This window comes from Morus notabilis, unplaced genomic scaffold (genome assembly GCF_000414095.1).
Source record: "Morus notabilis unplaced genomic scaffold, ASM41409v2 Scaffold8428, whole genome shotgun sequence".
In the NCBI taxonomy this organism is placed as follows: domain Eukaryota; kingdom Viridiplantae; phylum Streptophyta; class Magnoliopsida; order Rosales; family Moraceae; genus Morus; species Morus notabilis.
This window is the reverse complement of record NW_010360857.1, coordinates 1-16876: the sequence shown is the minus strand read 5'-3', so window position 1 is coordinate 16876 and position 16876 is coordinate 1. Positions and strand designations below refer to the sequence as shown.

Sequence of the window (16876 nt, the reverse complement as noted above, 5' to 3'; positions counted from 1 at the left end):
AGGATTAAAGTTGATCATCAGAGTTCCATTCCCACCATTAAAAAGCAGAAGAAGAAAGGTTCCTTACCTTTCTCTCTCCACTCTTTCTCTCTCTAAAAGGCTTTCTCACGCTGAAGCTCCCGACACTTTCTCCCAATCTTATCGAATTCAGGTGAGATCGATTTTCCACTCAGAATCCCAATTTTGCTCAAAGTTTTCACTTTTTCTGATCAATTTCTTTTATTTTTATTATTATTTTTTTGTTGTTGTAACGTCGAATAACAGCTGCGTATTTTTGCGTCGGATTCTGCGTGTATTTGGATCTATGCATGAATTGGGGCGAATTCTAGGGTTTTGTATTTGTAGCTTGTATTTGATTGGATTTGTCGTCGGAAATTGATCAATTCAAACCCTAGTAGTCAGTTTGATCTTAAGAAAAGTATAAATGATTTCTTGTGATTCGCTCTCTCGCATGCAAGATATTTAGTGTGGATTAGCTCCGTGATAACGATATTTTCTTATTTTCTACTTTTTTATTTGCCGCCTATAGCTGAAAATTTCATTATTTCGTACCTAATTTTCTATTTCGATATGCTGGGCAATCTTTTTTTGTTTTTATTTTAATGGTGAGTTTCTCTCGTTGAATTTGTTTTCCAATTTCTGGTATAGAATTGGAAGAGCTAATTCGATTACATTTGTTCTTGTGAATTTTTTCAATCAGGCTATAAATCATAGATGCGTGATATGTAAAGCTGAACTCTGAACTCCGAGTGCAAATTGTCAGGATTGCTGATAGTGTTAAGAAGATTATAGCTGTTTTTTAATCTTATGAAACTGTCTATATAACTTAGAAGCTTTAATTATGCCGAGTGGGTCCGTAAGACGAGTTTCACGTCAGGATATACAACTGGTAAGCTTCTGTGCTTGAATTTTCTGCTGATGGGAATAAATTAATGATTGTTTGAGTTCTTATTTCTCCAAAAGTATCATTTTCAGAACAAAGTTCAAATATGGGTTTGGTAATCGCCTAGTCTGAATTTTATTCCCTGTTCAAACTGTGTTGAACTCTCCCAGCTCAGAGTTTATCCATTCACACCTCTATTTCAATTTTCAATCGATTTTTGAACAGTAAAATCATGCCCATTCTCTCTGCTCTTAACACTTATGTGAACACAAATTTGGATTTTATTCCCTGATTAGATGTTCAGATTTACACTTTAACTGCACATGTAAATGCTAGTTCGAATCAGTGAACCAAACGGGATTGGGTCAGTCTACAGGGTCATTTTGAGATATTTGCAAAGCCAATTCACATAGGATGATAGGAAGAAAACAATAGGGTGTCAATTACTGTCCGCTGTGCTGATTTGTCTGAAGCTTTTGTATGTAAATTGACCTTTAACTTATGAATTTCAATGAAAGAAAGAGCAAAATAACCAACGTTTAATCCATGCTTTGTTAACCAGCATATACAAAGTATACCGAAATTCTTTGCTAGAATTTTTTTGTTTAAATATATTGGAGAAAAATTGATGAATTAATAATGATTGCCCTCCACCCATCCTTCCTTTAGGATGGTTAACAAATAACTGAAATCGAAAACGGAGAAATAACTTGAGCTTTTTCCACCTTCCTCTTTTCTGGAATTTCTTACTCACTCACTATAAACAAATTTGGGTTTTCCGACATCATGTCATAGCCTTTACCTATATGGACAGATTTTTCTTCTTTCACGGCTAAGCTCATCTCTATTTATGTGAAAATTCAGGTGCAGAATCTTATTGAACGATGTCTGCAGCTGTATATGAACCAGAAGGAAGTTGTGGATACTTTATTGGATCAGGCAAAAATAGAGCCTGATTTCACATCGCTTGGTAACTACCTTGTTCTACTTGATTCTGAGAATCACATGCTAATTTTGTCTCTTTAAATCATTTTCCCTTTTTAGTTTTCCGTAGACAGTTGATATGGGTGATTCTCCTTGGTTACAATGAATCCACTGATGCTCCGTTTGCACACATGTAATTCATTACCTAATTCTAGGTGCCATTCCTAGATGTTGATTTTCCTCTAGATTATTTTCTCTCATTTGTAAAAAGGAAAACACACACACACACATCAACTTTTCATGTTCTCTGGCGACCTTGATTGTCCCAGAGTAGTCTCAAACTAGACAAGTTTGGCATCCTACTACTTTTCAATTCATGAATTAGTCTCTCCAAAGATCCTGAAAAGTACCTGCAGTAGAGTTGTATTACACCTGATGTTTCATTGTCTATGCGGATTAGATTGTGAGATAGTGGCAGTAATGGGCTGGCTTATTATGGACTCTTATCATGCGAGAAATTTCCTGCATACGTCATACAGAGGCAGCAGTATGTTGATTATGTTTTAAGGACAGTACAAAGGGTTTTGCAAAGTTAGGAGTTAAAGCTGATTGTTTTATGGAATTTAGTCATTACTAGTTCTTGAATGTCATAGTTGTATTTCCTGCCTGGAATTAAAGACTTGCTTGGTTTGCAGTTTGGCAGAAGCTTGAAGAAGAGAATCAAGAATTTTTCAAGGCTTATTATCTCAGATTGGTGGTGAAGCACCAAATCAATGAATTTAACAGGTTGCTTAAACAACAAGCACGCTTGATGCATCAAATGCATCCCAGTGGAGTTTCTCCAATAACTACGTCTAATGGCTCCAACATTCCACCATGTAAGAAGGCTTTGTTTGGTTGTGCGTCTACAAAGGTTTCATGTGCCTTGAGCTTACTCCTTATGCATGGGACTTCAAGGACCCATTACTAATGTTTAAATGATTGTTCAAACATGTTGGGCACAACTCACAAGAATGACAAACAATTTTCAGAGCAAAACTGCGTTTCGGAAAGCTATTATCATAGACATTTCCAGAGACAAAAATGTAAAAAACTATGTACATATGGTTTCTTAAACTTTCGAGACTTGCATAGTTCTCAACTGAAAGTTTTGCTCATTCAGAAGGATATCCTAAGCATATTTTATGTAGTATTAAGTTTATCCGGCTAATCTATCTCATATACAAATATGTGTATATATAAGTATAAGTATATATACAGACACATACATAGAATGTGCGCGCATGTGATTCTAGTGGCTTGTTTAGTTTTAATGAACTTTACAATTGATATACTACTTTTTCTGATAGTGCACCAGAACTCAGCATGCTACACCCCAGAGCATGTAGGACCAGCTCTAAAGCCAGAAAATATGCACCGTGCAGTTGGTTCCTGCTTACCAAATGCATTTACCAATGGTGGGTCCTCAATGCACACCGGTATGCACAATGCTGTTGAGATGTCTGCTCATGCTGGTAGGCTTGATACCCCACAAAACATGCTCTCAACTCAGAACTCCAACATGGAACTGATGCAAGGAATGAATGGTGGGATTATCAAATCTGAAGTTGGTGGGATCATCAAATCAGAAGTTGGTGGAATGATCAAACCGGAAGTTGGTGGGGTCATCAAATCAGAAGTTGGATATTCAAGTACTCCCTACCTGTTTGGCGCTGAAAACAATGTCCTGGAAGGACGGCCAAATATTGGAGATGTGTCGGTTGCACATTTCAGTAGTGTAGATTCTAATTCACAACCCCTGAATGATTCTCTTCTTGATGCAGACACTTCTTCATTTGGATTTTTAGGTCAGATTCCTCGGAATTTCAGCCTCTCAGACCTGACAGCTGATTTTTCTCAGAGTTCTGGTACGTCCTGTCTCTCTTCTTTATCTTCGTCTGGGTCACTCTCTTGCGTTTGGCCGTGACGAGTGTGCAAGTGCATTTCATTAATAGTATTCTTTTGATCCTTGTTGTGTAATACAAATACACAAAGATATATGGTGCACAAGATCCTTGTACATCTTGGTCTTTTTTAGGCTTTGTTCATTTCACCGATTCGAGTTTAGAATTTGAGTTTTGCTACAGTAAAAAATCTCTCAGAAACAGTCACATTTAACTTTTTTGTTACAGTAAAAAGTTCTCACATAAAATCACATCTCAACTTGAATTAAAAACTTAAATCAGTGAACTAAACGGGTTCTTACTCTAAATTGCATTCTCGCACAGATCTTGGTTTCTCTTGTAATAAACTGAAAACTAGCCACTTGATAAACACATACATGGTTTACTAAATTGAAGACATTTCAAGTTTAACACTCTGGACGTGAAAATGAAAAGACGATACTTCATGTTTTAGATATACTGGAAAGCTATTCTAGATCACCCTTCCTGGCACCAGATGCTGAAGACTTTCTGGATTCTCGTGAAAGAGGAGACCCTCAAGGTAAATTTTTTTTTCCCTTTTATGTTATGTTTACCTCGGAGGAAAGTAATGCTATTTTCTTGCCCTTACAGGAGACAGTAAAAGGTTGGACACTATATCGGAAGGATTGAGTTATGAAGATTTTGGCAGTGAGGAGTAAATAAAATTGCAAAAGGTAAAGATAGTAGTTATGTCTGCTATTTATTGAGGGTATTTTTTTCCCTTTCTTCTTTCTGGCCTTTTTCTGCATAAAATCCAGTATGATATTGATATGTGATACAATCTAACAATATCGTGCATGCATGCACGAAGTTAATTCTTGAGGAGTGAAAGAGCTCCCCTGTTATTACATCAGACCGTTGCGACTAAAATTCAAAAATTGTTTGGTGATGGGATCTTGTAAAAGTAATGGGTCCATCCTCACCATAAAATTGTTGTATCCATGGTCTAGGCGAAACTCAAAATGCCTAGTTATTGCATCCATTTAAAAAGCACATGTTACAAATCAAAGAGTGTGCTTTACTGGGGATTTGAAATGAATCTGTAGACTGTAATTTAATCAAAGTAAACCCTTCAATACTTTCTTTGCAGTTTCAAATAATTTGCTGTCCTTTTGTTGTTTATTGTTTGTTGTTGTTACTCCCCCCACCCGGATAATCTCTTATGACTTGGGGTTTTGTGCAGCTCTAATTTGACCGGGGGATCGGTGTACATAACATTATGGGCTTGGATGCTTCGGCATCATGAATTTTAAACTCTTAGAAGGTAATGATTGGTGTGTAAAATTTCGCTGACGTAGTGATGAAAATTGACATTAGAATGGTTCTTTAGAAGAGGGAGAAAAAAGGTTTTCAAGTGGTCTTGTAACCATGTAAGACATGGAAGGTTTTACTGCTGGGTTTGACGATAATGGTGTGTTTTTAATTTAAGTGTATGTTTTAACGTTTATGTATCATATTTGGCGTCAACTATATAAGTTACGCTTTTGCTTATGCAGTCGGAGTTCGTGACAATTGGTAGACAAATCCTACTTGAATGGGAGTAAGTTTTGATTGTGTCTACTTAAAAATTTTAACTGAGGATGTGATATTTCGAGGCATGGGCTTTGGTCTTTTTGCTTATTGGAGTTGTGCAAGTTCGAATTCTTTAATAAACCATCCCATGATATTTGAATTCTATCATGTAGTGGTAAATTTATGTTAGAATAGTATGTCGCATTTGCCTTCCTTGCGAAATGAAATAGAGAATGAATTTTTGTGGTAGGGTAAAGGGGGGAAAAAGGGCTTGGATCTCAACCGTTCACCGTAGTACATTTATCAAACTTCATTGAATTCATGCTAAAAAAAAAAAAAGGAGAGACAGAGAGAGATAACGTTGAGCAACGCCACTAGGCCAAAATGATGACGTTTACAACCTCTTGTTAGAAATTTAGGGGCTGTTGATTCGAGTTCTTAATTTGAGTTGAGATGTGATTTTATGTGAGAATTTTTTTTACTGTAGTAAAAAAGTTAGATGTGATTATTTTTGAGAGTTTTTTACTGTAGTAAAATTTGAATCGGTGAAATAAACGAGACTTTAAAGAATTTTTTGGCTCTATACTTTCACCAGAAAAGAAAAAAATAAACTAAAATGAAACTCTAGCCCATATTAGAGGTATTAACTATTTCTAAAATAAGAAGTTAAACGACCGCATCATATCAGAATCACATGAAATAATGTTTATTAATCTGTTTACCTGAAAATTGTTGTATTCAATAGTAGTCTAAGTATACCGCATATACTTGTCATGTTTATGTGGTATACCTAGAATGTTAGCGTTTAAATAATTATACATATTTTTACATAACCATATTAAATTGTTGTATTCAGTAGTTAACTGTTACACATTATCATGTTTATGTGGTGCACTTGTCTAATAGAATATTGGCATTTGGGTTATTGTACTTATTTTTACATAACCATATTTTCTCTCTCCTAATGTACTTTTCATTAATTATAAAATCCTAATTATCGTTATAAATATCCCATCTAATGTTTTGTATTAATTAATTTCAACTCTCAAACCATGATCATTTAAAATACATTGTACAATTAACTGCCCCGTGGGGTTGCTGCGTTCCCTTCAAAAGTAATTCATGCAAAGGGAAGAAGAGTAATGGCGGGTCTGGGAGGAGAAAAATAGATGTGTAAATTTGAGTCAGGCCAAATGGACCATTCGGCCTGAAGCCTGTTATTGTGGCCCGATTCTGGCTCGACACACTTGAGTTTTTTACTAAACTTAAAATTTAGGCCCAAAAGTCTTTTTGAGGCGACTCAAATTACATTTTTATTTTTTTTTATTTTTAAATTTTCCTTATAAAGTCCGGGCATATTAGTTAATAATTTGACGACTCATGGATTAACTTTGACAAGGCTAGCAAGGGGACATTTCTCAGTTTTGCAAAATGTCATGCCAGTCTTATTTAGTGAAATTTATTTTGGAAACGCATTTAGAAAAGATATTTATTTTTGAACTACGCTTACAATTAACTCAAAGTACCAAGTTCATCCCTTTATTATATATTCGACTCTTTCCACGATTTCACGCATATCTTTTTTCCCCTTCTTTTTTTTCTTTTTTTTTTTCGTTTTCACCCTTCATACTCATTTTATGTCGATCTGCAAGTTCTCAACTGCAGAAAAGTGCAAAAGAATTTTCAAAGTTTTAGATCTAACAAAGTGAAAACGTATGGGTTCATTTTTTTAGTAGTACATTTATCAAACTTCATTGAATTCATACTAAAAAAAAAAAAAAAAAGGAAGGAGAGACAGAGAGAGATAACGTTGAGCAACGCCACTAGGCCAAAATGATGACGTTTACAACCTCTTGTTAGAAATTTAGGGCTTGTTAGATTTGAGTTGAGATATAATTTTATGTGAGAATTTTTTTACTGTAGTAAAAAAATTAAATGTGATTGTTTTTTAAAATTTTTTACTGTAATAAAATTTGAATCGGTAAAATGAACGGAACTTTAAAGAATTTTTTGGCTCTATACTTTCACCAGAAAAGAAAAAAATAAACTAAAATGAAACTCTAGCCCATATTAGAGGTATAACTATTTCTAAAATAGGGAGTTAAACGACCGAATCATATCAGAATCACATGAAATAATGTTTATTAATCTGTTTACCTGAAAATTGTTGTATTCAATAGTAGTTTAAGGGTCCGTTCACTTCATTGATTTGAGTTTATAATTCGAGTTGAGATGTGATTTTGTGTGAGAACTTTTTACTGTAGCAAAAAAGATAGATGTGACTGTTTCTGAGAGCTTTTTACTGTAGCAAAACTCGAATTCTAAACTCGAATCGGCGAAATGAACGGGGCCTAAGTATACCGCATATACTTGTCATGTTTATGTGGTATACCTAGAATGTTAGCGTTTAAATAATTATACATATTTTTACATAACCATATTAAATTGTTGTATTCAGTAGTTAACTGTTACACATTATCATGTTTATGTGGTGCACTTGTCTAATAGAATATTGGCATTTGGGTTATTGTACTTATTTTTACATAACCATATTTTCTCTCTCCTAATGTACTTTTCATTAATTATAAAATCCTAATTATCGTTATAAATATCCCATCTAATGTTTTGTATTAATTAATTTCAACTCTCAAACCATGATCATTTAAAATACATTGTACAATTAACTGCCCCGTGGGGTTGCTGCGTTCCCTTCAAAAGTAATTCATGCAAAGGGAAGAGTGATGGCGGGTCTGGGAGGAGAAAAATAGATGTGTCAATTTGAGTCAGGCCAAATGGACCATTTGGCCTGAAGCCTGTTATTGTGGCCCGATTCTGGCTCGAGACACTTGAGTTTTTTACTAAACTTAAAATTTAGGCCCAAAAGTCTTTTTGAGGCGACTCAAATTACATTTTTATTTTTTTTTATTTTTAAATTTTCCTTATAAAGTCCGGGCATATTAGTTAATAATTTGACGACTCATGGATTAACTTTGACAAGGCTAGCAAGGGGACATTTCTCAGTTTTGCAAAATGTCATGCCAGTCTTATTTAGTGAAATTTATTTTGGAAACGCATTTAGAAAAGATATTTATTTTTGAACTACGCTTACAATTAACTCAAAGTACCAAGTTCATCCCTTTATTATATATTCGACTCTTTCCACGATTTCACGCATATCTTTTTTTTTTCTTTTTTTTCTTTTTTTTCGTTTTCACCCTTCATACTCATTTTATGTCGATCTGCAAGTTCTCAACTGCAGAAAAGTGCCAAAAGAATTTTCAAAGTTTTAGATCTAACAAAGTGAAAACGTATGGGTTTATTTTTTTAATTTGTTATGTTTTTGAAAAATTATATATCGGTAAAATGTGTTTTATTAAAATTATGGATTTATACTCCGTGTCTTGATACTACCAAACTGCTAAGTTAAACTTTTAAAATACTCCCCATGTACTTTGCGCCTGTTTTTTATTTCTATTTTGGACTTGAAATGTTATTTTTAGATAGTACTGCAAATTAATTAATTATAAAAAACTAGTCATTCATGTACCCAATAGGAGACAAAATAATAATATGTTTTTCCTTTTGTTTTGAAGTAATTTCAGATACAATGAATAAAAATCGTAAAGAAAATATTATGTATACTACCATCTTTTTTGCTATCTCTACATTTATGCCGTTCAAAACACATTTAAGTTTGTGCCGTTTAAGATTAGTTTTTACTGACTAGAATAAAAAGAACGTTTTTGCTATACCACTTCAATGGCATAAATATTAATTTGTACTATTTTAAGTGGTATTCAAATCCCAATAGTTAAGGGGGACATGAAGGATATTCAAATCCCAAAATTTTTTGGGTATCATCCAAACAAAGAGGTACCAAGTCTACCATTTTAATAAAATAAAGGGAAACGGGGTGTAATTTTCCCAACGTAGTTTACCAAGCAACTCAATTGCTTCATAATAAAGTTGATTTTTAACTCATAACATCTAACAAGAATCACCACACTAACTCTAAGTTAGGATTCCAGTGTTTTGATAGTGACGTGACATATGAATGTACATTCTCTTATTGGCAAGTTTTAAAAAATTTACATATAAATTACTCATATAAATTACAATTAAAAAAATTACATCTACCAATATAAAAAATATATAACTCGCCGCGACATGAGTTGGTATAAAAAAGTTGATAGCTAACACTACTCTTTAAAATATGTTAGTTATTGCAACTTGTGTTATCTTTAATTGGTTTATGTGCTACTGTATGAACCTTAACCATAGGTCATGATCAGTAGATTTCAAACTTAACATGAATGTGTGATTGGATAAAAAGGTGTTGCGGTAATAAGGAGATGATATATGACATGGTTCCAGTATTTTCCTCCAAAATGTTTTTACTTTGGCTTATGTTTTAAGATGGTCATTGTAGCAAGTTAAATTGCTGTTTGTGGTAGGTGTATAATTGATTGCTTTGGCATTTCCAGTTTTTAACAATCCATGGCTTGAGGCAATTTTTTGGTCTGTACTTTCCATAAATTTCACGCAAATTTTCAGCAAAGCAATAGTTTTATTAACATTTATTTTAAATTAGAGGACAGATATTACTAACGATACTGATCTAACGAACTAAATGCTTTTCAGGCTTCAAAAGTGTCAATTTATTTCAATGTGATGTTAATCAATTCTATCATTCAGAAACATGCACTGTAGTAGACTGTACTTAAAAATCCTATCAAATTTGTCGGGAAAAAAATGGGAAACCCAGAGATGGGATGGCTTGATGTTGTAATATCAGTATACGCACGTTGTATCTATCAAAAAGAGTCAATTAACTCCTATCAAAAAGAGTCAATTAACTCCTATCAAAAAGAGTCAGAGATTAGGTTTAGCTTAGTAAGAGATGCTAATATTCTCCCACAAATTATTTTAATTATCACAATAACCAATTTCATCATATTGCATAATTTTGATTTCAAATCCGAGTCTTTTACCCGAAGAAGAAAAACTCAAAAGACCAGACTTCAATATTTTAGAGAGAGCAAAATATATACAGACAGCAGCAGTAAGCTTGGTTAAAAATCAAATCTCACTCAAAAAGTACTTGCTGTCGTCGGATATCCTGCTTCAGAAATTAAGTTAGTGATGAATGCAAACACTTATTGTTTATGCAGCTTCAATCGATCCGAGCATATCTGCACACATTTTTGTAGCGGATGCAAATCCTTGTACAACTGCTGAGCTGAAATTTCTGAACATCCTCAGGCAGGTCCAGTTCTAAGGGCGTTGTCTAAATCAGCAATCAGATCATTCAAATCTTCAATTCCAACAGAGATTCGAACCAGATCTTCGGTTAGACCTCGGGCCTCCCGCACTTCGGCCGGTATACTTGCATGAGACATGAAGCAGGGCATGCTTATTAGGGACTTCACGCTCCCTGTTAACAGACAGACCTCACATGGTAAGTAAGCGCCAAATGACCAAAAATTTTTTGGAGCAACTTGCATGTTAACCTCAAAGCAAAACCTTAATCCATTAGAACTCATTTTAACCAGAAGCTCAATACTTTGAATGTGGATCTTAGAACCAACTGTTTTAAGAACATTCCAAGGATTAACAATGAAAAAGCTTCAAACGTTGAAGAATTAAACATCCTAGACAAAAGCCACCAGGACTTTCCTGCCAGTATTTTTGCCCTCCATGACGACAAAGTATTCAAGATGGTACAGTGCTTCGTTTTGTTCAACGAGAAATGATGAATTCCTTTTAAGAACAATAAACGGTCTGTAATAGCATAAATAAAATAAGGGAAAGAAAAAACAGTACCGAAGCTGACGGTTATGCTGAAGTACTTGGTAGTCTCAACAATATGCTTTGATAATGCCACTGAGCCTGTCAAGAAGCTCAACACAGCTCCTGCACCCTTTGCCTGAAATATGTTTCCAAGCAAATATTGCACAAAAGTTGTTTGCTTAGAAAGAACTATATAAAACAATTTTTTGGGGTTATTGCAGCAATGAATTAGGGTTCCACTTCATGCGAGTACCTGGGAATAATGTAACGCATGTCCAGGATGATCAGGAAGACCAGCATAGTTAACCTTTTTGACTCGTGGATGGGAGGCAAGAAATTCAGCAACTTTTTGCGCATTATCCTGCCAAAGATTCAAAAATAAAAATAAAAAACTCTTACAAAGCTGTAATCGTTACAATTAAAACTAACAAAAGAGAACACATGAACCAAGATAATTTTGCATCCGAGAATTCATAAGCCAAATAAGAAGTTTAGACCATCATTGACTAGAGGCAAACATATATGAAATGTGCATCGAAAAGTTTAATAGTGCTAATTCACAATATTGTCTTTAAATTAATTCCCTGTACACCAAGATATTATATATATGAACAGTATTATCTACTTTAGTGGCCATGTAGAACCGAAGACAATATAGAAAGGACTCTCATAGATCTGATATTTGCAGTTGTGCACATGTTTATGAGAAAAGTATAAAGGTGTGACATAGGCAATGAAGCTGCACCTGTTGCTTCTCAACTCGTAAGGCCATAGTCTTGATTCCCCGCAGACATAGCCAACAGTCAAATGGAGCTAATCCAGACCCTTCTGCATTTTGTAGAAAGTACAATTCTTTTGCCAAGCTGCTAAAAGAAGAAGCTTGTGAATGTTATAGTCATAACATAACAATAACAAAACTACCCTTCTGCATTTTGTAGAAAGTACCAATTCATTTGCCTAGCTGATAAAAGAAGAAGCTAGTGGATGTCATAGTCATCAACATTAAAAGAACAAGACTTTGGAATAAATTGTTGATTGCTTCGTTGGTTTTTCATGGGAAAGCAATACTTGTGATATGGTACAAAGGAAGAATCGTCAGCTATATATCTCTACTTGGTTTCTTATGTCAAATGTGATGGGGAAACAATAGATCTTATGCTTCAGCAATTCAATTGGTTTTGGTACCAATAAGATGGCAAGGGTTCTGGAGAAAAGTATCATGACTTTTTTGCTTTGGACAATATGGATGGAGAGAAACTCAAGGATCTTCGAAGACAAGGAAATGGATTTGATCAATTTGTTTGAGAATGATATGTTTACAGCTTAGTTGTGCGCTTCAATGGATAAAACTCTTAAAGATTTTCCTTTTTATTGTGTTAAACTGGAGGGACGTTATTGGTAGCTAATTCCTTTTTTGTCAATTTATTCAGCTTTCTTTTTGTTTTTCCCTGTTATGTTTTTTTTTTCTTTCTAGTCTCCTGCTTTTAGAGGATGTCTGATCCTCCTTCCTTTGTAATTGATTTATTTATCAACGAAAGCAAGTTTTCTCATCCATAAAAGAAATTAATATATAACAAAAGAAAATACGACGTCTATAGCAAAAAGAACACACTGCACAACCTTTCTCCTTTTACAGCCAGTACACCTGCCATCAAGTCACTGTGTCCTGCTATGAACTTCGTTGCCGAGTGCATAACAATGTCTGATAGGAAAATGAAACAATCAGAATTGAAATCAACAACTAAAAAAAGAGAGCAAGAGAGAGAATGTTACAACTTGTAAAATATGATTTTCAGAGCATATATTTGGTACCGGCTCCTAGTTCAAGTGGCCGTGACAATACAGGGGACATTATACTGTTATCCACCAACACGAAAGCACTGTGAGCATGAGCTATTTCTGATATTTTCTGAAACAGGAATAAAGAAAATTACTTTTTTCCATTCGAAATAGCGTCTTCTATTCTGGCAGTGCTTTCCTTGAAAAAGAAATTGATAATAAATGCACCAAAGGCTACTATCATATGACAATTCCTGGTTACAAGAACTAAACAGCAACTTAATCATTTTATTGATCTACCCAAAATTAAGTTAAACATCCGCGCTATATCTTTCTGATGCAAAGAATGATAATCCTCTGCCCGATTTATGTACAACCTTTTAGAACATGGAAATTTCAGTACTTCTTGATCAGCATTATCGTAAAAGAATTTACTCATGCAAGCATATAAAATAGTCATGTGTCAGACCTGGGATATTGACCAGTAAATAAATCCAACATAATTTCTTCTCCATTACTATCCTTGGTAATAAAAGAAAGATGACACAGAAATAGAATAAGATAATATGACAAAGGTATCTTACACGAATATCAGAAATCATTAACCGAGGATTTGTGGGACTCTCAAGCCACACAAGCTTTGTCCGGGGGCTAATTGCAGAAGCAACCTCATCCAAATCACTTGTATTCACTCGTCTGCAAATTGTGATGAATGATAATTATAACTCGATATCCACTAGTTTAAGCTACATGAAGATAATAAAAAAAGAAACCATACTAACTTAACCACGACCCCTGTCTTTGGAAGTACTTTTGACAGCAGCCTATCAGAACCACCATAGAGATCATCTCCAGCAACGATCTCCTGACCTAAAACCACATTACTGAGTTTTCAGAAAAATGATCTGAACACTGTTAGACCCCTACTGAAGCAAGTTTACACTAGGAGGGGCAAAACGGGAAGAAAACAGAGTTAGGGGCTTAAGGGAAAATATTGAAAGTGGCTAGGAGGGGGCTGACGTGGAGGGGGCTATTCTGGGAGTAATTTGAATGGGGGAAGGCCAGCAGGTTTAGGTATTGAGTATTTTCCATCGTCTGAGTGTTGAGAGTGTTGCCGGAACGGCTGGGAGTGCCAAAGAGCTCGAAATCTCCGATCTATCCTTTATATTTCAGTGTAATTTGGTGTTCTTGGTTGATTAGATTAATAAAATTCCCTCTGATTACTCTCATTTACTTGCTGTTTCTGGTGTGTGTGAGTGTGGTATTGGTGTTTGGTTGATTTTCTGAGTTAGGTTCCTAACAAACACACAGGAGGTAATAGTTTTCAATCAGTGACAAACAAATGGAAACCTGGTCTAGTATACATTTTGCTCAACCCAGAATATACTCTCTGCAATGTAAGTTTTTTTAATCTAAAGAACCTCAATCCAGCTCAGATATTATATTAGAAATATGAGCTGCGTCCAGTATAAATAAACTACACTGGATCATTGAGAAAACAACCCACCTATTAAAATGTTCATAATGATTTATGCTATCTTTATTTCCTAAAGTTTTGAGAAGAACATCATTATCATTAGAAGTAAACGTTACCAAAACTATATTACATATATATATATATATTATATATATATATATATATATATATATATAAAGACATACCAGTCCCAACAAGATGGCCTACAGAAGCCAAAGCAGCCATTCCACTAGTGAAGCAAAATGCACGATCTGCTTTATCAAGCTTTGCCAAAAGGCTAAGAATACAAATAGAATAAAGTTCAGTCTAAGAAACTCCAAATAATTAAGAAGTAGTGATAATAAGATTGTCAAAGCTACTACATCTATGATTCATATACCATCAAACAGAATCAGACCTTTCCAAAACATCTCGTGTAGGATTTCCACTTCTGGTATAATCATATGGGCCATTTTCTATTGCTGAAGGCTGAATTAAAAACAAAAAAAAAAACAAAAAAAAAACAAAAAAAAAAAACAGAAAAAAAAATACAAAACAAAAACAGAAACAAAATCGTAACCAACATATGAGGGCGAGAATTTTTCAAAAACCGCAGAATGAAGAAACCTAAAATCAAACAATTCTCATTCTTCACTTTCAATTATTACCTGCTTAAAGGTAGCCGTTTGGTAAAGCGGAGTACTGACTGCTTCAAAAGGATCAAACTTGTTCTCAAAATTCATCAGGATCGTTGATATGCTTGGCTCTTGTTGCTCAATATCTGTACTACCAGTACAACAAGTGAATGAAAAATGCGCAAAAGGAAAAGCATATGCGCAACACAACAACAACAACAACAAACCATTTATGCACTCCACAACACCATCAGCCAAAGCTGAGGCACTAAGATCCATCTCTCTACCAGTCGAACAATTCAATTTTAAGTTCTCCGAACACAACAATCGTTTTCTCAGTGACACTCGGCTGCAGAACCCCGAACGCCCAAATGTTGCCGAGAAACTCCCAGTAGTTAAACCCTTAGAACAACATCAAGAAAAAAAAACTGAAATCAGAGAACCTTAAACGTCTGCATTGCCCAAAAAATAAGTAAAATCGAATGAATCCCCTTGGGATCACTCAACTGAAAGCTTTAAAGAATCAATCCCGAAACGAAACAAACAAACACCGACAAGTCAAGAAAACAGAAATTACGTCCTTCAGACCTACTCCAAAATAGGATTTTTTTTTTTTTTTTAAGTTCTTAACTATCATCACGAAAGAATATCACAATTCCTAATCAAGAAAAAACGCCAATATTCCCTCTCAGTGTAAGAAGAACAGCTTCACATAAGATGTTAATCTTAATCGTCATTTCATATAATGCACAAAATAGAAATCATCCTAAATCATTTCATATAATGTACAAAATAGAAATCCTCCTCAACAACTTTTAACTAACTTTGAATTGTTAGCTACATTTCATAAGATTATTCTAACCGATATTGCTAAACATCCAACAGGTTAGGAGCCAATAACCAATAAATTGCTTTCACTTGTGAAATATAAATACGAAGAAAAAAAAAAACTCAATATTTGCTTCAACAAATAACATATAATTAACCAAAAATGTTAGAATTTACAATATCTTCTATTGAGAATTGCAGCTCCAACTCGAGCGAAAGAAGAATTGAAAAGAACGACTAAGATTTAGGCACTTAAGGCAGAGAGAGAGAGAGAGAGAGAGAGGAGGAGAAGAAGAAGAAGAAGAAAAATCATCCTTTCTTTTTCTTCACTTTTCTACTTTCCCGTATTTTCTGAGCAACCAAACAGGAAGTGATTAAGAAGAAAGGCGAAGAGGCTTACGACGTCGTTGAGATCAGAGGCGAGGAATGGGGTGAGGGAGATGGAAGAAGCGGCCATGAGTATAAGAAGACAAAAGCTAGGGCTTCGCTGCAATGGCAAGCACTTGGCAGAGTGGTGGATGATATTGACATTGATGCTAGATAGCCTCCATTTTTTCTTCCTTTACTACCACTGTCCGACAATATGCCCTCTTTCTTACAAATTAGGTTTTTTTCCTTTTTTTTTTTTTTAATTTGTCGATTGCTGGCTTATGCCTGCCTGCCTCGGTTTTTCCTAATGGAGGCTACTATCAGGGCTAAGTGCAATGTGGATGGACAAAAATATGGGAAAAAAAAAAAAAAACATTTTTTAGGAGCATATTGGTTATTTATTTATTTATTTCTAGAATTTCTACTTTTCAAGATGTCGTTTTTTATTACTACGGTATTGTTGTTACAATTGTTGTTATAATTGGTGCATTGCGTATTAATTTTTTTAATTTTATGAAATAAGAGTAATTACGCAGGTAGCTGAGAGATACTCATAGATTAAAAATAAATTAATCAAACAACTAAAATAATAATTTTTTATCTTATACTTTTTCTGCATCAGTTGGTATCAGAGTCAAATTAATTTTTTATTAATTTTTTTTTTGGAATGTCCCCGATACGTAGAGGTGTTCGTCGTAGATTGCACCTTCCGCCGCCATTGCTGCAAAAGTCGAAT

The 16876-nt window shown here is 34.5% G+C and overlaps 2 protein-coding genes across 3 annotated transcripts; one reads left to right on the top strand and one right to left on the bottom strand.

Moving 5' to 3' along the window:
• LOC21384735 lies at positions 1-5331 on the top strand. Of its 2 annotated transcripts, XM_010097403.2 has the most exons (8): positions 1-151; positions 701-889; positions 1748-1853; positions 2503-2685; positions 3157-3714; positions 4205-4291; positions 4363-4445; positions 4955-5331. In XM_010097403.2, exons 2-7 carry the CDS (start codon positions 842-844, stop codon positions 4428-4430), a joined length of 1050 nt encoding a protein of 349 aa, XP_010095705.1. In that variant the 5' UTR covers positions 1-151; positions 701-841; the 3' UTR covers positions 4431-4445; positions 4955-5331. The 2 variants fall into 2 exon arrangements, with proteins under 2 accessions (XP_010095705.1, XP_024020920.1); XM_024165152.1 differs by lacking the exon at positions 701-889 and having other exon boundaries at positions 2-151.
• A 4928-nt stretch (positions 5332-10259) lies between these two features.
• Positions 10260-16439, bottom strand: LOC21384734 (cystathionine beta-lyase, chloroplastic). Its single transcript, XM_010097402.2, has 13 exons — positions 16172-16439; positions 15171-15345; positions 14977-15089; positions 14727-14797; positions 14515-14606; positions 13635-13722; positions 13437-13548; positions 12886-12982; positions 12694-12775; positions 11819-11936; positions 11327-11434; positions 11107-11209; positions 10260-10717 (listed from the first exon to the last, which is right to left on the bottom strand). Exons 1-13 carry the CDS (start codon positions 16226-16228, stop codon positions 10542-10544), a joined length of 1392 nt encoding a protein of 463 aa, XP_010095704.1. The 5' UTR covers positions 16229-16439; the 3' UTR covers positions 10260-10541.
• Between the last annotated feature and the right edge of the window lie 437 nt (positions 16440-16876).

Bases quoted from the DNA above. Each gene is read 5' to 3' on its own strand.
- LOC21384734 (XM_010097402.2), bottom strand. From the start codon at position 16,228: ATGGCCGCTTCTTCCATCTCCCTCACCCCATTCCTCGCCTCTGATCTC. The intron at 11,435-11,818 runs GTGCAGCTTCAT...AATCTTTGGCAG, and splicing joins TACGAGTTGAGAAGCAACAG to GATAATGCGCAAAAAGTTGC. The intron at 10,718-11,106 runs GTACTGTTTTTT...GTCTGTTAACAG, and splicing joins CAGCATAACCGTCAGCTTCG to GGAGCGTGAAGTCCCTAATA.
- LOC21384735 (XM_010097403.2), top strand. From the start codon at position 842: ATGCCGAGTGGGTCCGTAAGACGAGTTTCACGTCAGGATATACAACTG. The intron at 1,854-2,502 runs GTAACTACCTTG...CTTGGTTTGCAG, and splicing joins GCCTGATTTCACATCGCTTG to TTTGGCAGAAGCTTGAAGAA. The intron at 2,686-3,156 runs GTAAGAAGGCTT...TTTTTCTGATAG, and splicing joins TGGCTCCAACATTCCACCAT to TGCACCAGAACTCAGCATGC.